The 23,261-nt window shown below is 42.5% G+C and overlaps 1 protein-coding gene and 1 long non-coding RNA gene across 8 annotated transcripts in view; one reads left to right on the plus strand and one right to left on the minus strand.

Annotated features, from left to right (window-relative positions):
- itpr1a (inositol 1,4,5-trisphosphate receptor, type 1a) overlaps positions 1-7,534 on the plus strand; it is a 43,833-nt gene extending 36,299 nt beyond the window's left edge. For all 7 annotated transcript variants that reach the window (XM_089134283.1, XM_089134287.1, XM_089134285.1 and 4 more), the window contains 2 exons: positions 6,146-6,307; positions 6,497-7,534. In XM_089134283.1, coding sequence (XP_088990409.1) covers positions 6,146-6,307; positions 6,497-6,583 — 249 coding nt within the window. In that variant the 3' untranslated portion in view covers positions 6,584-7,534. The remainder of the gene's footprint in view (positions 1-6,145; positions 6,308-6,496) is intronic.
- Positions 7,535-8,268: 734 nt separating this feature from the next.
- On the minus strand, positions 8,269-9,067 carry LOC148978107 (uncharacterized). Its single transcript, XR_016169525.1, has 2 exons — positions 8,516-9,067; positions 8,269-8,424 (listed from the first exon to the last, which is right to left on the minus strand). It is a non-coding gene; the product is annotated as an uncharacterized LOC148978107 (long non-coding RNA).
- Positions 9,068-23,261: the final 14,194 nt, after the last annotated feature.

Below are 23,261 nucleotides of genomic sequence, written 5' to 3' on the forward strand. Positions count from 1 at the left end.
TTTTTTTTGGGCGAAAAATTAAGTTTCTCCAACCTCCCCAAAACTCTGGATTCTGATAGAGGGCCATGAGACTTAGACCTGAGTGCAAACATGGAGGCTCTAGCCCCTTCCAGAGCTGAGATATCGAAACTCAAAAATTCGGCCCGAAAAAAAAACGACAGTGGTACCCCTTACGTTTTTTTTTTTTGGGCGAAAAATTAAGTTTATCCAATCTTCCCAAAACTCTGGATTCTGATAGAGGGCCATGAGACTTAGACCTGAGTGCAAACATGGAGGCTCTAGCCCCTTCCAGAGCTGAGATATCGAAACTCAAAAATTCGGCCCGAAAAAAAAAACGACAGTGGTACCCCTTACGTTTTTTTTTTTTGGGCAAAAAATTAAGTTTCTCCAATCTTCCCAAAACTCTAGAATCTGATAGAGGGCCATGAGACTTAGACCTGAGTGCAAAAATGGAGGCTCTAGCCCCTTCCAGAGCTGAGATATCGAAACTCAAAAATTCGGCCCGAAAAAAAAACGACAGTGGTACCCCTTACGTTTTTTTTTTTTGGGCGAAAAATTAAGTTTCTCCAATCTTCCCAAAACTCTGGATTCTGATAGAGGGCCATGAGACTTAGACCTGAGTGCAAAAATGGAGGCTCTAGCCCCTTCCAGAGCTGAGATATCGAAACTCAAAAATTCGGCCCGAAAAAAAAACGACAGTGGTACCCCTTACGTTTTTTTTTTGGCCGAAAAATTAAGTTTCTCCAATCTTCCCAAAACGATGGATTCTGATAGAGGGCCATGAGACTTAGACCTGAGTGCAAAAATGGAGGCTCTAGCCCCTTCCAGAGCTGAGATATCGAAACTCAAAAATTCGGCCCGAAAAAAAAACGACAGTGGTACCTCTTACGTTTTTTTTTTTTGGGCGAAAAATTAAGTTTCTCCAATCTTCCCAAAACTCTGGATTCTGATAGAGGGCCATGAGACTTAGACCTGAGTGCAAAAATGGAGGCTCTAGCCCCTTCCAGAGCTGAGATATCGAAACTCAAAAATTCGGCCCGAAAAAAAAACGACAGTGGTACCCCTTACGTTTTTTTTTTTTGGGCAAAAAATTAAGTTTCTCCAATCTTCCCAAAACTCTGGATTCTGATAGAGGGCCATGAGACTTAGACCTGAGTGCAAAAATGGAGGCTCTAGCCCCTTCCAGAGCTGAGATATCGAAACTCAAAAATTCGGCCAGAAAAAAAAACGACAGTGGTACCCCTTACGTTTTTTTTTTGGGCGAAAAATTAAGTTTCTCCAATCTTCCCAAAACTCTGGAATCTGATAGAGGGCCATGAGACTTAGACCTGAGTGCAAAAATGGAGGCTCTAGCCCCTTCCAGAGCTGAGATATCGAAACTCAAAAATTCGGCCCGAAAAAAAAACGACAGTGGTACCCCTTACGGTTTTTTTTTTTTGGGCGAAAAATTAAGTTTCTCCAATCTTCCCAAAACTCTGGATTCTGATAGAGGGCCATGAGACTTAGACCTGAGTGCAAACATGGAGGCTCTAGCCCCTTCCAGAGCTGAGATATCGAAACTCAAAAATTCGGCCCGAAAAAAAAACGACAGTGGTACCCCTTACGTTTTTTTTTTGGGCGAAAAATTAAGTTTCTCCAATCTTCCCAAAACTCTGGAATCTGATAGAGGGCCATGAGACTTAGACCTGAGTGCAAAAATGGAGGCTCTAGCCCCTTCCAGAGCTGAGATATCGAAACTCAAAAATTCGGCCCGAAAAAAAAACGACAGTGGTACCCCTTACGTTTTTTTTTTTTGGGCAAAAAATTAAGTTTCTCCAATCTTCCCAAAACTCTGGATTCTGATAGAGGGCCATGAGACTTAGACCTGAGTGCAAAAATGGAGGCTCTAGCCCCTTCCAGAGCTGAGATATCGAAACTCAAAAATTCGGCCAGAAAAAAAAACGACAGTGGTACCCCTTACGTTTTTTTTTTGGGCGAAAAATTAAGTTTCTCCAATCTTCCCAAAACTCTGGAATCTGATAGAGGGCCATGAGACTTAGACCTGAGTGCAAAAATGGAGGCTCTAGCCCCTTCCAGAGCTGAGATATCGAAACTCAAAAATTCGGCCCGAAAAAAAAACGACAGTGGTACCCCTTACGTTTTTTTTTTTTGGGCGAAAAATTAAGTTTCTCCAATCTTCCCAAAACTCTGGATTCTGATAGAGGGCCATGAGACTTAGACCTGAGTGCAAAAATGGAGGCTCTAGCCCCTTCCAGAGCTGAGATATCGAAACTCAAAAATTCGGCCCGAAAAAAAAACGACAGTGGTACCCCTTACGTTTTTTTTTGGGGCGAAAAATTAAGTTTCTCCAATCTTCCCAAAACGATGGATTCTGATAGAGGGCCATGAGACTTAGACCTGAGTGCAAAAATGGAGGCTCTAGCCCCTTCCAGAGCTGAGATATCGAAACTCAAAAATTCGGCCCGAAAAAAAAACGACAGTGGTACCTCTTACGTTTTTTTTTTTTGGGCGAAAAATTAAGTTTCTCCAATCTTCCCAAAACTCTGGATTCTGATAGAGGGCCATGAGACTTAGACCTGAGTGCAAAAATGGAGGCTCTAGCCCCTTCCAGAGCTGAGATATCGAAACTCAAAAATTCGGCCCGAAAAAAAAACGACAGTGGTACCCCTTACGTTTTTTTTTTTTGGGCGAAAAATTAAGTTTCTCCAATCTTCCCAAAACTCTGGAATCTGATAGAGGGCCATGAGACTTAGACCTGAGTGCAAAAATGGAGGCTCTAGCCCCTTCCAGAGCTGAGATATCGAAACTCAAAAATTCGGCCCGAAAAAAAAACGACAGTGGTACCCCTTACGTTTTTTTTTTTTGGGCGAAATATTAAGTTTCTCCAATCTTCCCAAAACTCTGGATTCTGATAGAGGGCCATGAGACTTAGACCTGAGTGCAAAAATGGAGGCTCTAGCCCCTTCCAGAGCTGAGATATCGAAACTCAAAAATTCGGCCCGAAAAAAAAACGACAGTGGTACCCCTTACGTTTTTTTTTTTTGGGCGAAATATTAAGTTTCTCCAATCTTCCCAAAACTCTGGATTCTGATAGAGGGCCATGAGACTTAGACCTGAGTGCAAAAATGGAGGCTCTAGCCCCTTCCAGAGCTGAGATATCGAAACTCAAAAATTCGGCCCGAAAAAAAAACGACAGTGGTACCCCTTACGTTTTTTTTTTTGGGCGAAAAATTAAGTTTCTCCAATCTTCCCAAAACTCTGGATTCTGATAGAGGGCCATGAGACTTAGACCTGAGTGCAAACATGGAGGCTCTAGCCCCTTCCAGAGCTGAGATATCGAAACTCAAAAATTCGGCCCGAAAAAAAAACGACAGTGGTACCCCTTACGTTTTTTTTTTTTGGGCGAAAAATTAAGTTTATCCAATCTTCCCAAAACTCTGGATTCTGATAGAGGGCCATGAGACTTAGACCTGAGTGCAAACATGGAGGCTCTAGCCCCTTCCAGAGCTGAGATATCGAAACTCAAAAATTCGGCCCGAAAAAAAAACGACAGTGGTACCCCTTACGTTTTTTTTTTTTGGGCAAAAAATTAAGTTTCTCCAATCTTCCCAAAACTCTGGAATCTGATAGAGGGCCATGAGACTTAGACCTGAGTGCAAAAATGGAGGCTCTAGCCCCTTCCAGAGCTGAGATATCGAAACTCAAAAATTCGGCCGAAAAAAAAACGACAGTGGTACCCCTTACGTTTTTTTTTTTTTGGGCAAAAAATTAAGTTTCTCCAATCTTCCCAAAACTCTGGATTCTGATAGAGGGCCATGAGACTTAGACCTGAGTGCAAAAAAGGAGGCTCTAGCCCCTTCCAGAGCTGAGATATCGAAACTCAAAAATTCGGCCCGAAAAAAAAACGACAGTGGTACCCCTTACGTTTTTTTTTTTTGGGCGAAAAATTAAGTTTCTCCAATCTTCCCAAAACTCTGGAATCTGATAGAGGACCATGAGACTTAGACCTGAGTGCAAAAATGGAGGCTCTAGCCCCTTCCAGAGCTGAGATATCGAAACTCAAAAATTCGGCCCGAAAAAAAAACGACAGTGGTACCCCTTACGTTTTTTTTTTTTTGGGCAAAAAATTAAGTTTCTCCAATCTTCCCAAAACTCTGGATTCTGATAGAGGGCCATGAGACTTAGACCTGAGTGCAAAAAAGGAGGCTCTAGCCCCTTCCAGAGCTGAGATATCGAAACTCAAAAATTCGGCCCGAAAAAAAAAACGACAGTGGTACCCCTTACGTTTTTTTTTTTTTGGGCGAAAAATTAAGTTTCTCCAATCTTCCCAAAACTCTGGAATCTGATAGAGGACCATGAGACTTAGACCTGAGTGCAAAAATGGAGGCTCTAGCCCCTTCCAGAGCTGAGATATCGAAACTCAAAAATTCGGCCCGAAAAAAAAACGACAGTGGTACCCCTTACGTTTTTTTTTTTGGGCAAAAAATTAAGTTTCTCCAATCTTCCCAAAACTCTGGAATCTGATAGAGGGCCATGTGACTTAGACCTGAGTGCAAAAATGGAGGCTCTAGCCCCTTCCAGAGCTGAGATATCGAAACTCAAAAATTCGGCCCGAAAAAAAAAACGACAGTGGTACCCCTTACGTTTTTTTTTTTTGGGCGAAAAATTAAGTTTCTCCAATCTTCCCAAAACTCTGGATTCTGATAGAGGGCCATGAGACTTGGACCTGAGCGCAAAAATGGAGGCTCTAGCCCCTTCCAGAGCTGAGATATCGAAACTCAAAAATTCGGCCCGAAAAAAAACCCACAGTGGTACCCCTTACGTTTTTTTTTTTGGGCGAAAAATTAAGTTTCTCCAATCTTCCCAAACCTCTGGATTCTGATAGAGGGCCATGAGACTTAGACCTGAGTGCAAAAATGGAGGCTCTAGCCCCTTCCAGAGCTGAGATATCGAAACTCAAAAATTCGGCCCGATAAAAAAACGACAGTGGTACCCCTTACGTTTTTTTTTTTTTGGGCGAAATATTAAGTTTCTCCAATCTTCCCAAAACTCTGGATTCTGATAGAGGGCCATGAGACTTGGACCTGAGCGCAAAAATGGAGGCTCTAGCCCCTTCCAGAGCTGAGATATCGAAACTCAAAAATTCGGCCCGAAAAAAACCCCACAGTGGTACCCCTTACGTTTTTTTTTTTGGGCGAAAAATTAAGTTTCTCCAATCTTCCCAAAACTCTGGATTCTGATAGAGGGCCATGAGACTTAGACCTGAGTGCAAAAATGGAGGCTCTAGCCCCTTCCAGAGCTGAGATATCGAAACTCAAAAATTCGGCCCGAAAAAAAAACGACAGTGGTACCCCTTACGTTTTTTTTTTTTGGGCGAAATATTAAGTTTCTCCAATCTTCACAAAACTCTGGATTCTGATAGAGGGCCATGAGACTTAGACCTGAGTGCAAAAATGGAGGCTCTAGACCCTTCCAGAGCTGAGATATTGAGATACCACGTAGCATTTATTCCATTATAAATATCTCAATATCTCAGCTCTGGAAGGGTCTAGAGCCTCCATTTTTGCACTCAGGTCTAAGTCTCATGGCCCTCTATCAGAATACAGAGTTTCAAGAAGATTGGAGAAACTTATTTTTTCGCACAAAAAAAAAAAACGACAGGGGTAACACTGTCGTTTTTTTTTTTTGGTCGAAATTTTGAGTTTCTCTTTTCTTCTTGAAACTCTGGATTCTGATAGAGGGTCATGGGACTTAGACCTAAGTGTAAAAATGGAGGCTCTAGACCCTTCCAGAGTAGCATTTATGCCATTATAAAAATCTCAATATCTCAGCTCTGGAAGGATCTAGAGCCTCCATTTTTGCACTCAGGTCTAAGTCTCATGGCCCTCTATCAGAATACAGAGTTTCAAGAAGATTGGAGAAACTTATTTTTTCGCACAAAAAAAAAAAAAAAAAACGACAGGGGTAACACTGTCGTTTTTTTTTTTTGTTTTTTTTGGTCGAAATTTTGAGTTTCTCTTTTCTTCTTGAAACTCTGGATTCTGATAGAGGGTCATGGGACTTAGACCTAAGTGCAAAAATGGAGGCTCTATGGAAACCAATCGTCACTGGTGAGTTGAGTTTGACCTCTTAAACCTCCATTCAGGAACACAATTTGGACTGGTTTCCTCGTATGAGGGCCATGTCTCTGGTCAGCAGTGATGGAGAAGGTGAGCAGAATGAACTACGCAGTCTACAGGAGAAACTGGAGTCCACAATGAGGTTGGTCTCCAACCTGACCAATCAGCTCACAGAGCTCAAAGAGCAGGTGAGTGTGCGACTTGTTTAATAATGGTATACGAATACAAACTATACATTCTTAGAAAGTTTTTTTTTTTTATAAAAACAAAAAGCCTGTACTACACCTAAATTGTATAAGTTGTCAACTTATGGTGTGATATGTGTATATCTAACTTAATTGTTTTCTTTGAACTCATCCTTGTGTGTCAATCTTAAGATGACTGAGCAGAGGAAACACAAGCAACGGATTGGTCTGCTGGGAAACCCCGCCCACCTAAATATCAACCCACAGCAGCCGGCATGAGAGACGTGGTCTGAGGTCTGACTGACATGATGGACGCAAGACAAGCATATATGTGCTCATAGTGTCACTACCTTAAAAGCATGTTATATTCTCTTAGTATGGACTCTAACATGGTCATAAAGTTATACTTGGATCTGTACAATCAAAGGACTTGAATCATGATATTTTGGCCCCCATTGCTGTATGATGTGGTATATTCATATTTTAAGCACTGACATGATCACAAGAATCTTTGCACTGTGTATAAGTATAGTATTATAGGATGCTTTCACAGAGTGGTTCTCAGAATTATGTCCCTCTGGTTTTCTTCGCACCTTTTTACCAAAATGGATTCAGTTTGTCATTAATGTGTGAAATTTTTGTATATTTTATATATTTATTTTGATATTTCTCTTTTCGAATTTCAATTACTGTGATTGGTTGGCACTGATTAAAATCTGTTTAGACTGATTAAAATCTGTTTAGACAAGTTTCTAGTAAGTAACATGTAACAATGATTGAGACTTGATACCTTACTCCTTTGGACTTTAAAGGTTGGGTTCACTTTATAGGAACATGTCTGCTATGAAGATGCAAAAATAAGTAAATTCAGTAGAACTTGGAGACAATATTACATGACAGAATGATTTAATGAAAAAATGTGACATTGTGCATCAAATTTGAGAACCATGAGCTTCAAGCACATTAGCATATTCAGCCCTACTGATCACAGCGACCTGCAGGACAGAATACGTCACAGATTCACAGAGCTCTTCACATTTAGTTCTCAGAGGTGCTCTTCAAATAATAGATGAAAAAGAAATAATCCTAGTAATAAGCATGACCGTAATTGAGATGAACACTTTAATCACTTAATCTCCTTAAACACTAGACTGTAAAGTAAAGTAAAAAAAAAAAAAATTTAAAGCACAAATCAATTTCAAATATATAGTTGAGATTTAAGAAATAGTTTTGTCAAAAATAGTCAAAGAAAATAAGTATGCTTAATGTGCAAAAATAAAATAGAAATATCACCCACCTATTGTGACAAGACTTAAAATGTAAACATTATATTTTGTTCCTGCGGGAAATGTAACCGAGGTAAGATGTTTGAAAATTCTTGCTACATTTTGAGCATTTTTAAAACACTCGCATCACAAATCTGAAAGGAGCTGAAACATCCCGGTGGTTAACACTGTACAAAGTAAAGTCCATGTGTGTTGATAAATCTGCAGTCATTTGTTTTAAAAAAAGTTAGTATTCTATTTTTATGAATTGCATTTGGTGTTAAATGAAAGCCAAATTACTTAATTGACACTCCAGTGTGTGAATGACTGAGATGTAAAGTATTGCTTAAAGAAATGTGAAGCCAGAACCCAAATCAAAAAACAAAAGCAGTAAACAGTCATTATGTGAAGACACACACCTGCACTGATCATTTAGTCCCACATAACACAAAGCGTTCTAGCAAAAATCTTAAGTAGAAATGTATAGAAACAATACTTGCATCTCATTCAAATCTGTTCTGAACCAGTCTCGAATGCAAGCAGACCTACACACGTGAACGCACACTCACACCCCAACACTAGGGTTAATAAATCAATAACTGGATTCCAGTCACCTATGTGGCAATTGAGAAAAGAGAAAATACAAATGTAAAGGCCTAAAGTTGCTCATCTTCAGGACTCAGAACTGATTTTCCCCCACTGTTCAAACACAAAGAAACCAATAAGAGGAGTCACATAAAAAGGATGGAAGAGCATGATGGAGTGTTGCTGATGAACAGGATGTGATGTCACAGGTCAATAGTGGGCCGGAACAGTGAGAAGAGCCTCTTCTGCCAGACGGGAGATGTCCACATTCTGTCACCGTCAAAAAAGGATTTTTATTTTGGGTTCAAAAACGAACAGAAATAATATTTATACATGTAAAATGACTGTCTGGTTTCCTTACCTCAGGTTTGTCTCTGTGAGTGTTCACTGCTTCTACATTAAGATAGATTGACTCCACTTTACAGCCTAGTGCAGGAGAGAATCTAGGTTACATTAAAGTACATTTCAAGAGGTCATGTTTCCAGGTAATTAAATGAACCCTTCAACAAATAAGACACCAGGGAGAAATGCTCCCTCAGGGATTCTGCAAATTTCTCAACGCGTCTTTAAACTGGTTTCATCAATCACAGCCGTAAAATACTTCATTTAAACTACTCTACTTAAACTACTTAAGGTTGGCTTTACACGTTCTGTTAGTTTTTGCTGTCAGTGCCTCTCATGGAGTCAAGGTCGTCTTAAACGCACAGTAAGCCCATTCATTAAACTATTACACTGCTTCAGAAGAATAGAAATTAAGAAAATCTTTGTCTGAAAACATTTCTCGCTACAGTTTATATTTTGTGTGCCCAGAATTTTAGTTTCTCTGATCTTCTTGAAACTCTGGATTCTGATAGAGGGCCATGAGACTTAGACCTGAGTGCAAAAATGGAGGCTCTAGCCCCTTCCAGAGCTGAGATATCGAAACTCAAAAATTCGGCCCGAAAAAAAACGAAAGTGGTACCCCTTACGTTTTTTTTTTTTGGGCGAAAAATTAAGTTTCTCCAATCTTCCCAAAACTCTGGATTCTGATAAAGGGCCATGAGACTTAGACCTGAGTGCAAAAATGGAGGCTCTAGCCCCTTCCAGAGCTGAGATATCGAAACTCAAAAATTCGTCCCGAAAAAAAAACGACAGTGGTACCCCTTACGTTTTTTTTTTTGGGCGAAAAATTAAGTTTCTCCAATCTTCCCAAAACTCTGGATTCTGATAGAGGGCCATGAGACTTAGACCTGAGTGCAAAAATGGAGGCTCTAGCCCCTTCCAGAGCTGAGATATCGAAACTCAAAAATTCGTCCCGAAAAAAAAAATGACAGTGGTACCCCTTACGTTTTTTTTTTGGGCGAAAAATTAAGTTTCTCCAATCTTCCCAAAACTCTGGATTCTGATAGAGGGCCATGAGACTTAGACCTGAGTGCAAAAATGGAGACTCTAGCCCCTTCCAGAGCTGAGATTTCGAAACACAAAAATTCGTCCCGAAAAAAAAAACGACAGTGGTACCCCTTACGTTTTTTTTTTTTGGGCGAAAAATTAAGTTTCTCCAATCTTCCCAAAACTCTGGAATCTGATAGAGGGCCATGAGACTTAGACCTGAGTGCAAAAATGGAGGCTCTAGCCCCTTCCAGAGCTGAGATATCGAAACTCAAAAATTCGGCCCGAAAAAAAAACGACAGTGGTACCCCTTACGTTTTTTTTTGGGGGGCGAAAAATTAAGTTTCTCCAATCTTCCCAAAACTCTGGAATCTGATAGAGGGCCATGAGACTTAGACCTGAGTGCAAAAATGGAGGCTCTAGCCCCTTACAGAGCTGTGATATCGAAACTCAAAAATTCGGCCCGAAAAAAAAACGACAGTGGTACCCCTTACGTTTTTTTTTTTTGGGCGAAAAATTAAGTTTCTCCAATCTTCCCAAAACTCTGGAATCTGATAGAGGGCCATGAGACTTAGACCTGAGTGCAAAAATGGAGGCTCTAGCCCCTTACAGAGCTGTGATATCGAAACTCAAAAATTCGGCCCGAAAAAAAAACGACAGTGGTACCCCTTACGTTTTTTTTTTTTGGGCGAAAAATTAGGTTTCTCCAATCTTCCCAAAACTCTGGATTCTGATAGAGGGCCATGGGACTTAGACCTGAGTGCAAAAATGGAGGCTCTAGCCCCTTCCAGAGCTGAGATATCGAAACACAAAAATTCGTCCCGAAAAAAAAACGACAGTGGTACCCCTTACGTTTTTTTTTTTTGGGCGAAAAATTAAGTTTCTCCAATCTTCCCAAAACTCTGGAATCTGATAGAGGGCCATGAGACTTAGACCTGAGTGCAAAAATGGAGGCTCTAGCCCCTTACAGAGCTGTGATATCGAAACTCAAAAATTCGGCCCGAAAAAAAAACGACAGTGGTACCCCTTACGTTTTTTTTTTTTGGGCGAAAAATTAAGTTTCTCCAATCTTCCCAAAACTCTGGATTCTGATAGAGGGCCATGAGACTTAGACCTGAGTGCAAAAATGGAGGCTCTAGCCCCTTCCAGAGCTGAGATATCGAAACACAAAAATTCGTCCCGAAAAAAAAACGACAGTGGTACCCCTTACGTTTTTTTTTTTGGGCGAAAAATTAAGTTTCTCCAATCTTCCAAAAACTCTGGATTCTGATAGAGGGCCATGAGACTTAGACCTGAGTGCAAAAATGGAGGCTCTAGCCCCTTACAGGGCTGAGATATCGAAACACAAAAATTCGTCCCGAAAAAAAAACAACAGTGGTACCCCTTACGTTTTTTTTTTTTTGGGCGAAAAATTAAGTTTCTCCAATCTTCCCAAAACTCTGGAATCTGATAGAGGGCCATTAGACTTAGACCTGAGTGCAAAAATGGAGGATCTAGCCCCTTCCAGAGCTGAGATATCGAAACTCAAAAATTCGGCCCGAAAAAAAAACGACGGTGGTACCCCTTACGTTTTTTTTGGGGGGGGCGAAAAATTAAGTTTCTCCAATCTTCCCAAAACTCTGGAATCTGATAGAGGGCCATGAGACTTAGACCTGAGTGCAAAAATGGAGGCTCTAGCCCCTTCCAGAGCTGAGATATCGAAACTCAAAAATTCGGCCCGGAAAAAAAACGACAGTGGTACCCCTTACGTTTTTTTTTTTGGGGGCGAAAAATTAAGTTTCTCCAATCTTCCCAAAACTCTGGAATCTGATAAAGGGCCATGAGACTTAGACCTGAGTGCAAAAATGGAGGCTCTAGCCCCTTCCAGAGCTGAGATATCGAAACTCAAAAATTCGTCCCGAAAAAAAAACGACAGTGGTACCCCTTACGTTTTTTTTTTTGGGCGAAAAATTAAGTTTCTCCAATCTTCCCAAAACTCTGGATTCTGATAGAGGGCCATGAGACTTAGACCTGAGTGCAAAAATGGAGGCTCTAGCCCCTTCCAGAGCTGAGATATCGAAACTCAAAAATTCGTCCCGAAAAAAAAAATGACAGTGGTACCCCTTACGTTTTTTTTTTGGGCGAAAAATTAAGTTTCTCCAATCTTCCCAAAACTCTGGATTCTGATAGAGGGCCATGAGACTTAGACCTGAGTGCAAAAATGGAGACTCTAGCCCCTTCCAGAGCTGAGATTTCGAAACACAAAAATTCGTCCCGAAAAAAAAAACGACAGTGGTACCCCTTACGTTTTTTTTTTTTGGGCGAAAAATTAAGTTTCTCCAATCTTCCCAAAACTCTGGAATCTGATAGAGGGCCATGAGACTTAGACCTGAGTGCAAAAATGGAGGCTCTAGCCCCTTCCAGAGCTGAGATATCGAAACTCAAAAATTCGGCCCGAAAAAAAAACGACAGTGGTACCCCTTACGTTTTTTTTTGGGGGGCGAAAAATTAAGTTTCTCCAATCTTCCCAAAACTCTGGAATCTGATAGAGGGCCATGAGACTTAGACCTGAGTGCAAAAATGGAGGCTCTAGCCCCTTACAGAGCTGTGATATCGAAACTCAAAAATTCGGCCCGAAAAAAAAACGACAGTGGTACCCCTTACGTTTTTTTTTTTTGGGCGAAAAATTAAGTTTCTCCAATCTTCCCAAAACTCTGGAATCTGATAGAGGGCCATAAGACTTAGACCTGAGTGCAAAAATGGAGGCTCTAGCCCCTTACAGAGCTGTGATATCGAAACTCAAAAATTCGGCCCGAAAAAAAAACGACAGTGGTACCCCTTACGTTTTTTTTTTTTGGGCGAAAAATTAGGTTTCTCCAATCTTCCCAAAACTCTGGATTCTGATAGAGGGCCATGGGACTTAGACCTGAGTGCAAAAATGGAGGCTCTAGCCCCTTCCAGAGCTGAGATATCGAAACACAAAAATTCGTCCCGAAAAAAAAACGACAGTGGTACCCCTTACGTTTTTTTTTTTTGGGCGAAAAATTAAGTTTCTCCAATCTTCCCAAAACTCTGGAATCTGATAGAGGGCCATGAGACTTAGACCTGAGTGCAAAAATGGAGGCTCTAGCCCCTTACAGAGCTGTGATATCGAAACTCAAAAATTCGGCCCGAAAAAAAAACGACAGTGGTACCCCTTACGTTTTTTTTTTTTGGGCGAAAAATTAAGTTTCTCCAATCTTCCCAAAACTCTGGATTCTGATAGAGGGCCATGAGACTTAGACCTGAGTGCAAAAATGGAGGCTCTAGCCCCTTCCAGAGCTGAGATATCGAAACACAAAAATTCGTCCCGAAAAAAAAACGACAGTGGTACCCCTTACGTTTTTTTTTTTTGGGCGAAAAATTAAGTTTCTCCAATCTTCCAAAAACTCTGGATTCTGATAGAGGGCCATGAGACTTAGACCTGAGTGCAAAAATGGAGGCTCTAGCCCCTTACAGGGCTGAGATATCGAAACACAAAAATTCGTCCCGAAAAAAAAACAACAGTGGTACCCCTTACGTTTTTTTTTTTTTGGGCGAAAAATTAAGTTTCTCCAATCTTCCCAAAACTCTGGAATCTGATAGAGGGCCATTAGACTTAGACCTGAGTGCAAAAATGGAGGATCTAGCCCCTTCCAGAGCTGAGATATCGAAACTCAAAAATTCGGCCTGAAAAAAAAACGACGGTGGTACCCCTTACGTTTTTTTTGGGGGGGGCGAAAAATTAAGTTTCTCCAATCTTCCCAAAACTCTGGAATCTGATAGAGGGCCATGAGACTTAGACCTGAGTGCAAAAATGGAGGCTCTAGCCCCTTCCAGAGCTGAGATATCGAAACTCAAAAATTCGGCCCGGAAAAAAAACGACAGTGGTACCCCTTACGTTTTTTTTTTGGGGGGCGAAAAATTAAGTTTCTCCAATCTTCCCAAAACTCTGGAATCTGATAAAGGGCCATGAGACTTAGACCTGAGTGCAAAAATGGAGGCTCTAGCCCCTTCCAGAGCTGAGATATCGAAACTCAAAAATTCGTCCCGAAAAAAAAACGACAGTGGTACCCCTTACGTTTTTTTTTTTGGGCGAAAAATTAAGTTTCTCCAATCTTCCCAAAACTCTGGATTCTGATAGAGGGCCATGAGACTTAGACCTGAGTGCAAAAATGGAGGCTCTAGCCCCTTCCAGAGCTGAGATATCGAAACTCAAAAATTCGTCCCGAAAAAAAAAATGACAGTGGTACCCCTTACGTTTTTTTTTTGGGCGAAAAATTAAGTTTCTCCAATCTTCCCAAAACTCTGGATTCTGATAGAGGGCCATGAGACTTAGACCTGAGTGCAAAAATGGAGACTCTAGCCCCTTCCAGAGCTGAGATTTCGAAACACAAAAATTCGTCCCGAAAAAAAAAACGACAGTGGTACCCCTTACGTTTTTTTTTTTTGGGCGAAAAATTAAGTTTCTCCAATCTTCCCAAAACTCTGGAATCTGATAGAGGGCCATGAGACTTAGACCTGAGTGCAAAAATGGAGGCTCTAGCCCCTTCCAGAGCTGAGATATCGAAACTCAAAAATTCGGCCCGAAAAAAAAACGACAGTGGTACCCCTTACGTTTTTTTTGGGGGGGCGAAAAATTAAGTTTCTCCAATCTTCCCAAAACTCTGGAATCTGATAGAGGGCCATGAGACTTAGACCTGAGTGCAAAAATGGAGGCTCTAGCCCCTTACAGAGCTGTGATATCGAAACTCAAAAATTCGGCCCGAAAAAAAAACGACAGTGGTACCCCTTACGTTTTTTTTTTTTGGGCGAAAAATTAAGTTTCTCCAATCTTCCCAAAACTCTGGAATCTGATAGAGGGCCATAAGACTTAGACCTGAGTGCAAAAATGGAGGCTCTAGCCCCTTACAGAGCTGTGATATCGAAACTCAAAAATTCGGCCCGAAAAAAAAACGACAGTGGTACCCCTTACGTTTTTTTTTTTTGGGCGAAAAATTAGGTTTCTCCAATCTTCCCAAAACTCTGGATTCTGATAGAGGGCCATGGGACTTAAACCTGAGTGCAAAAATGGAGGCTCTAGCCCCTTCCAGAGCTGAGATATCGAAACACAAAAATTCGTCCCGAAAAAAAAACGACAGTGGTACCCCTTACGTTTTTTTTTTTTGGGCGAAAAATTAAGTTTCTCCAATCTTCCCAAAACTCTGGAATCTGATAGAGGGCCATGAGACTTAGACCTGAGTGCAAAAATGGAGGCTCTAGCCCCTTACAGAGCTGTGATATCGAAACTCAAAAATTCGGCCCGAAAAAAAAACGACAGTGGTACCCCTTACGTTTTTTTTTTTTGGGCGAAAAATTAAGTTTCTCCAATCTTCCCAAAACTCTGGATTCTGATAGAGGGCCATGAGACTTAGACCTGAGTGCAAAAATGGAGGCTCTAGCCCCTTCCAGAGCTGAGATATCGAAACACAAAAATTCGTCCCGAAAAAAAAACGACAGTGGTACCCCTTACGTTTTTTTTTTTTGGGCGAAAAATTAAGTTTCTCCAATCTTCCAAAAACTCTGGATTCTGATAGAGGGCCATGAGACTTAGACCTGAGTGCAAAAATGGAGGCTCTAGCCCCTTACAGGGCTGAGATATCGAAACACAAAAATTCGTCCCGAAAAAAAAACAACAGTGGTACCCCTTACGTTTTTTTTTTTTGGGCGAAAAATTAAGTTTCTCCAATCTTCCCAAAACTCTGGAATCTGATAGAGGGCCATTAGACTTAGACCTGAGTGCAAAAATGGAGGATCTAGCCCCTTCCAGAGCTGAGATATCGAAACTCAAAAATTCGGCCCGAAAAAAAAACGACGGTGGTACCCCTTACGTTTTTTTTGGGGGGGGCGAAAAATTAAGTTTCTCCAATCTTCCCAAAACTCTGGAATCTGATAGAGGGCCATGAGACTTAGACCTGAGTGCAAAAATGGAGGCTCTAGCCCCTTCCAGAGCTGAGATATCGAAACTCAAAAATTCGGCCCGGAAAAAAAAACGACAGTGGTACCCCTTACGTTTTTTTTTTTGGGGGCGAAAAATTAAGTTTCTCCAATCTTCCCAAAACTCTGGAATCTGATAAAGGGCCATGAGACTTAGACCTGAGTGCAAAAATGGAGGCTCTAGCCCCTTCCAGAGCTGAGATATCGAAACTCAAAAATTCGGCCCGAAAAAAAAACGACAGTGGTACCCCTTACGTTTTTTTTTTGGGTGAAAAATTAAGTTTCTCCAATCTTCCCAAAACTCTAGAATCTGACAGAGGGCCATGAGACTTAGACCTGAGTGCAAAAATGGAGGCTCTAGCCCCTTCCAGAGCTGAGATATCGAAACTCAAAAATTCGGCCCGAAAAAAAACGACAGTGGTACCCCTTAAGTTTTTTTTTTTGGGGCGAAAAATTAAGTTTCTCCAATCTTCCCAAAACTCTGGAATCTGATAAAGGGCCATGAGACTTAGACCTGAGTGCAAAAATGGAGGCTCTGGCCCGTTCCAGAGCTGAGATATCGAAACTCAAAAATTCGGCCCGAAAAAGAAACGACAGTGGTACCCCTTACGTTTTTTTTTTGGGCGAAAAATTAAGTTTCTCCAATCTTCCCAAAACTCTAGAATCTGAAAGAGGGCCATGAGACTTAGACCTGAGTGCAAAAATGGAGGCTCTAGCCCCTTCCAGAGCTGAGATATCGAAACTCAAAAATTCGGCCCGAAAAAAAACCGACAGTGGTACCCCTTACGTTTTTTTTTTTTTGGGCGAAAAATTAAGTTTCTCCAATCTTCCCATAACTCTGGAATCTGATAGAGGACCATGAGACTTAGACCTGAGTGCAAAAATGGAGGCTCTAGCCCCTTCCAGAGCTGAGATATCGAAACTCAAAAATTCGTCCCGAAAAAAAAAACGACAGTGGTACCCCTTACGTTTTTTTTTTTTGGGCGAAAAATTAAGTTTCTCCAATCTTCCCAAAACTCTGGAATCTGATAGAGGGCCATGAGACTTAGACCTGAGTGCAAAAATGGAGGCTCTAGCCCCTTCCAGAGCTGAGATATCGAAACTCAAAAATTCGGCCCGAAAAAAAAAAACGACAGTGGTACCCCTTACGTTGTTTTTTTTTGGGGCGAAAAATTACGTTTCTCCAATCTTCCCAAAACTCTGGATTCTGATAGAGGGCCATGAGACTTAGACCTGAGTGCAAAAATGGAGGCTCTAGCCCCTTCCAGAGCTGAGATATCGAAACTCAAAAATTCGGCCCGAAAAAAAAACGACAGTGGTACCCCTTACGTTTTTTTTTTGGGGCGAAAAATTAAGTTTCTCCTATCTTCCCAAAACTCTGGAATCTGACAGAGGGCCATGAGACTTAGACCTGAGTGCAAAAATGGAGGCTCTAGCCCCTTCCAGAGCTGAGATATCGAAACTCAAAAATTCGGCCCGAAAAAAAAACGACAGTGGTACCCCTTACGTTTTTTTTTTTTGGGCGAAAAATTACGTTTCTCCAATCTTCCCGAAACTCTGGATTCTGATAGAGGGCCATGAGACTTAGACCTGAGTGCAAAAATGGAGGCTCTAGCCCCTTCCAGAGCTGAGATAACGAAACTCAAAAATTCGGCCCGAAAAAAAAACGACAGTGGTACCCCTTACGTTTTTTTTTTTGGGCGAAATATTAAGTTTCTCCAATCTTCCCAAAACTCTGGATTCTGATAGAGGGCCATGAGACTTAGACCTGAGTGCAAAAATGGAGGCTCTAGCCCCTTCCAGAGCTGAGATATCGAAACTCAAAAATTCGGCCCGAAAAAAAAACCGACAGTGGTACCCCTTACGTTTTTTTTTTTGGGGCGAAATATTAAGTTTCTCCAATCTTCCCAAAACTCTGGATTCTGATAGAGGGCCACGAGACTTAGACCTGAGTGCAAAAATGGAGGCTCTAGCCCCTTCCAGAGCTGAGATATCGAAACTCAAAAATTCGGCCCGAAAAAAAAAACGGCAGTGGTACCCCTTACGTTTTTTTTTTTTGGGCGAAAAATTAAGTTTCTCCAATCTTCCCAAAACTCTGGATTCTGATAGAGGGCCATGATACTTAGACCTGAGTGCAAAAATGGAGGCTCTAGCCCCTTCCAGAGCTGAGATATCGAAACTCAAAAATTCGGCCCGAAAAAAAAACGACAGTGGTACCCCTTACGTTTTTTTTTTTGGGCGAAAAATTAAGTTTCTCCAATCTTCCCAAAACTCTGGAATCTGATAGAGGGCCATGAGACTTAGACCTGAGTGCAAAAATGGAGGCTCTAGCCCCTTCCAGAGCTGAGATATCGAAACTCAAAAATTCGGCCCGAAAAAAAAACGACAGTGGTACCCCTTACGTTTTTTTTTTTGGGCGAAATATTAAGTTTTTCCAATCTTCCCAAAACTCTGGATTCTGATAGAGGGCCATGAGACTTAGACCTGAGTGCAAAAATGGAGGCTCTAGCCCCTTCCAGAGCTGAGATATCGAAACTCAAAAATTCGGCCCGAAAAAAAAACCACAGTGGTACCCCTTACGTTTTTTTTTTTTTGGGCGAAAAATTAAGTTTCTCCAATCTTCCCAAAACTCTGGATTCTTATAGAGGGCCATGAGACTTAGACCTGAGTGCAAAAATGGAGGCTCTAGCCCCTTCCAGAGCTGAGATATCGAAACTCAAAAATTCGGCCCGAAAAAAAAACGACAGTGGTACCCCTTACGTTTTTTTTTTTTGGGCAAAAAATTAAGTTTCTCCAATCTTCCCAAAACTCTGGATTCTGATAGAGGGCCATGAGACTTAGACCTGAGTGCAAAAATGGAGGCTCTAGCTCCTTCCAGAGCTGAGATATCGAAACTCAAAAATTCGGCCCGAAAAAAAAACGACAGTGGTACCCCTTACTTTTTTTTTTTTTGGGGCGAAAAATTAAGTTTCTCCAATCTTCCCAAAACTCTGGAATCTGATAGAGGGCCATGAGACTTAGACCTGAGTGCAAAAATGGAGGCTCTAGCCCCTTCCAGAGCTGAGATATCGAAACTCAAAAATTCGGCCCGAAAAAAAAACCACAGTGGTACCCCTTACGTTTTTTTTTTTGGGCGAAATATTAAGTTTTTCCAATCTTCCCAAAACTCTGGATTCTGATAGAGGGCCATGAGACTTAGACCTGAGTGCAAAAATGGAGGCTCTAGCCCCTTCCAGAGCTGAGATATCGAAACTCAAAAATTCGGCCCGAAAAAAAAAAACGACAGTGGTACCCCTTACGTTTTTTTTTTTTGGGCGAAAAATTAAGTTTCTCCAATCTTCCCAAAACTCTGGATTCTGATAGAGGGCCATGAGACTTAGACCTGAGTGCAAAAATGGAGGCTCTAGCCCCTTCCAGAGCTGAGATATCGAAACTCAAAAATTCGGCCCGAAAAAAAAACGACAGTGGTACCCCTTACGTTTTTTTTTTTGGGCGAAATATTAAGTTTTTCCAATCTTCCCAAAACTCTGGATTCTGATAGAGGGCCATGAGACTTAGACCTGAGTGCAAAAATGGAGGCTCTAGCCCCTTCCAGAGCTGAGATATCGAAACTCAAAAATTCGGCCCGAAAAAAAAAAACGACAGTGGTACCCCTTACGTTTTTTTTTTTTGGGCGAAAAATTAAGTTTCTCCAATCTTCCCAAAACTCTGGTTTCTGATAGAGGGCCATGAGACTTAGACCTGAGTGCAAAAATGGAGGCTCTAGCCCCTTCCAAAGCTGAGATATCGAAACTCAAAAATTCGGCCCGAAAAAAAAACGACAGTGGTACCCCTTACGTTTTTTTTTTTGGGCGAAAAATTAAGTTTCTCCAATCTTCCCAAAACTCTGGAATCTGATAGAGGGCCATGAGACTTAGATCTGAGTGCAAAAATGGAGGCTCTAGCCCCTTCCAGAGCTGAGATATCGAAACTCAAAAATTCGGCCCGAAAAAAAAACGACAGTGGTACCCCTTGCGTTTTTTTTTTTTGGGCGAAATATTAAGTTTCTCCAATCTTCCCAAACCTCTGGATTCTGATAGAGGGCCATGAGACTTAGACCTGAGTGCAAAAATGGAGGCTCTAGCCCCTTCCAGAGCTGAGATATCGAAACTCAAAAATTCGGCCCGAAAAAAAAACGACAGTGGTACCCCTTACGTTTTTTTTTTTTGGGGCGAAAAATTAAGTTTCTCCAATCTTCCCAAAACTCTGGAATCTGATAGAGGGCCATGAGACTTAGACCTGAGTGCAAAAATGGAGGCTCTAGCCCCTTCCAGAGCTGAGATATCGAAACTCAAAAATTCGGCCAGAAAAAAAAACGACAGTGGTACCCCTTACGTTTTTTTTTTTTGGGCGAAAAATTAAGTTTCTCCAATCTTCCCAAAACTCTGGAATCTGATAGAGGGCCATGAGACTTAGACCTGAGTGCAAAAATGGAGGCTCTAGCCCCTTCCAGAGCTGAAATATCGAAACTCAAAAATTCGGCCCGAAAAAAAAACGACAGTGGTACCCCTTACGTTTTTTCTTTTTTGGGCGAAAAATTAAGTTTCTCCAATCTTCCCAAAACTCTGGAATCTGATAAAGGGCCATGAGACTTAGACCTGAGTGCAAAAATGGAGGCTCTAGCCCCTTCCAGAGCTGAGATATCGAAACTCAAAAATTCGGCCCGAAAAAAAAACGACAGTGGTACCCCTTACGTTTTTTTTTTGGGGGCGAAAAATTAAGTTTCTCCAATCTTCCCAAAACTCTGGAATCTGATAGAGGGCCATGAGACTTAGACCTGAGTGCAAAAATGGAGGCTCTAGCCCCTTCCAGAGCTGAGATATCGAAACTCAAAAATTCGGCCCGAAAAAAAAACGACAGTGGTACCCCTTACGTTTTTTTTTTTTTGGGCGAAAAATTAAGTTTCTCCAATCTTCCCAAAACTCTGGATTCTGATAGAGGGCCATGAGACTTAGACCTGAGTGCAAAAATGGAGGCTCTAGCCCCTTCCAGAGCTGAGATAACGAAACTCAAAAATTCGGCCCGAAAAAAAAAACGACAGTGGTACCCCTTACGTTTTTTTTGGGGGGGCGAAATATTAAGTTTCTCCAATCTTCCCAAAACTCTGGATTCTGATAGAGGGCCATGAGACTTGGACCTGAGCGCAAAAATGGAGGCTCTAGCCCCTTCCAGAGCTGAGATATCGAAACTCAAAAATTCGGCCCGAAAAAAAACCCACAGTGGTACCCCTTACGTTTTTTTTTTTGGGTGAAAAATTAAGTTTCTCCAATCTTCCCAAAACTCTGGATTCTGATAGAGGGCCATGAGACTTAGACCTGAGTGCAAAAATGGAGGCTCTAGCCCCTTCCAGAGCTGAGATATCGAAACTCAAAAATTCGGCCCGAAAAAAAAACCGACAGTGGTACCCCTTACGTTTTTTTTTTTTTTGGGCGAAATATTAAGTTTCTCCAATCTTCACAAAACTCTGGATTCTGATAGAGGGCCATGAGACTTAGACCTGAGTGCAAAAATGGAGGCTCTAGCCCCTTCCAGAGCTGAGATATCGAAACTCAAAAATTCGGCCCGAAAAAAAAACGACAGTGGTACCCCTTACGTTTTTTTTTTTTGGGCGAAAAATTAAGTTTCTCCAATCTTCCCAAAACTCTGGATTCTGATAGAGGGCCATGAGACTTAGACCTGAGTGCAAAAATGGAGGCTCTAGCCCCTTCCAGAGCTGAGATATCAAAACTCAAAAATTCGGCCCGAAAAAAAAACGACAGTGGTACCCCTTACGGTTTTTTTTTTTTGGGCGAAAAATTAAGTTTCTCGAATCTTCCCAAAACTCTGGATTCTGATAGAGGGCCATGAGACTTAGACCTGAGTGCAAAAATGGAGGCTCTAGCCCCTTCCAGAGCTGAGATATCGAAACTCAAAAATTCGGCCCGAAAAAAAAACGACAGTGGTACCCCTTACGTTTTTTTTTTTTGGGCGAAAAATTAAGTTTCTCCAATCTTCCCAAAACTCTAGTTCCCTTTCGTAGTCACTTCGAGTTACGTCAGAAGTGACGGAGATTGGGGGTTTCGCATAGAAAGCCAATCCTCTTCGAGTATTTAAACACGAGCCAATGGCATGCAATGCCTTGGGGCTGCGGAAATTTGCATAGCGTACTCCGCCCTACTCCGTGAGTATAAAAGGAGGAAGTGAACGCAACCGCAGTATGTTTTCGCTTCGGAGCCAAGAGAACCTCTTCACTCCTGAAAGCTATTACAAGACTCTTCGAGACGAGCGTCCTCTTCAGTGTTGGTGTGACGGCGGTACCCAGCGAGTTTCTGCATTGCCTGCGATCTGTGCAGTGGTCTGCCAGACTTTGCGCTTCTCCCTGGTCGCCTCAGCGCTGAAAGAGTGAATTTCCTCCTCTCTGTAAAAGAGCTACACGCGGCACGTCTTTTTAAAGACGGTTCGCCCGTGTTCTTCTGGATGCGGTCGATTTCTGTCGTCATCTGATGGTCGCGATCGCTGCTCTGTATGCCTGGGCATTCAGCATGCAGCAGCGGCGTTCGTGGATGACTCATGTTCCTGCTATGGGGACATGACCATCTCCACACTGAGGTTAAAAAATATATATATATATATAAAAAGATATGTATATATATATATATTTTATATATAAAATATATATTTTTATATATATAAAAAAAAAAAAAAAAAAATCTCACTAGAGTGAGAGCCCCGGTCCCCCTTACTCGATCGGCTTCCTTCACGAAAGGGGGCCCGTCGACCGGGGACCCGGCGAATTAACGGTGACGGTGTGGCATAAAGCCCCGACGATTTCTCGGGCCACACCTCCCGCCTCAGTGCGTGAGCCAGCGAGCGTTAGTTCGATTCAGTCGGCTGCCTCTTCAGTGGTACCGGCTGCTTCGAGCAGCGCTCCAGATGATGATGTGATGTCGATCGCAGCATCACTAGGCGGGCTACAGTCCTCGGGAGATGAGGATGCGGCTGCACTGCCCCCTTCGGGAGAGCCAGCGCTGCCCGTGTCGGATCCCGAGCTGACGGCATGCTGTCTCAAGCCGCTGGGAGTATTGGGTTAGAGTGGCATCCTCCATTCTCCCCCGATCTCTCACGGAGGGATAATTGGTTTTTGGACAAAGCTGCCGCCGCGAGGCCACGGCCAACTCCATTGCCTTTTTTTCCCCGAGCTGCATGCGGAGTTATCGCGCTCTTGGGGGACTCCTCTGTCCACTCGAGAGCGCGATCTCTCCCCCGCCTTTCCCCCCTCGATGGGGGGGCCGCCCGTGGGTGCACTGGGATGCCCCCGCTGGAGCGTTCTGTTGCGATACAGCTGTGTCCACGGAGCGCCTCCTCCGGGGTCCTCCTAGGCACCCATCCAAAGCCTGTAGGTTCTCGTCTGCCATGGCGGCGCGTTCCTATAGAGCGGCGGGACGGGCGGCCTCCGCTTTGCATGCGATGAGCACTGTGCAAGCGCAGATGCTCAGAGATATGCTCGAGGGCGGGACTGATCCAACGGCATTCGAAGATTTGCGGTCCGCCACTGACCTTGCTCTCCAAAAGGGCAACGAAAGTGGCCGCTCGCGCCGTTGGTCAGGTGATGGCCACTAGTGTGGTCCAGGAGCGTCAACCTGGCAGACACTCGGAGCGCTGAGCGGATTCGTCTGCTCGACGCCCTTCTCTCCCAGGTTGGCCTTTTTTGGCGGTGCTGTCGAGAACTCTTGCCCAGCAGTCTCCAC

Source organism: Pimephales promelas, chromosome 8 (genome assembly GCF_988280905.1).
Source record: "Pimephales promelas chromosome 8, fPimPro1.hap1.1, whole genome shotgun sequence".
Taxonomy (NCBI): Eukaryota; Metazoa; Chordata; class Actinopteri; order Cypriniformes; family Leuciscidae; genus Pimephales; species Pimephales promelas.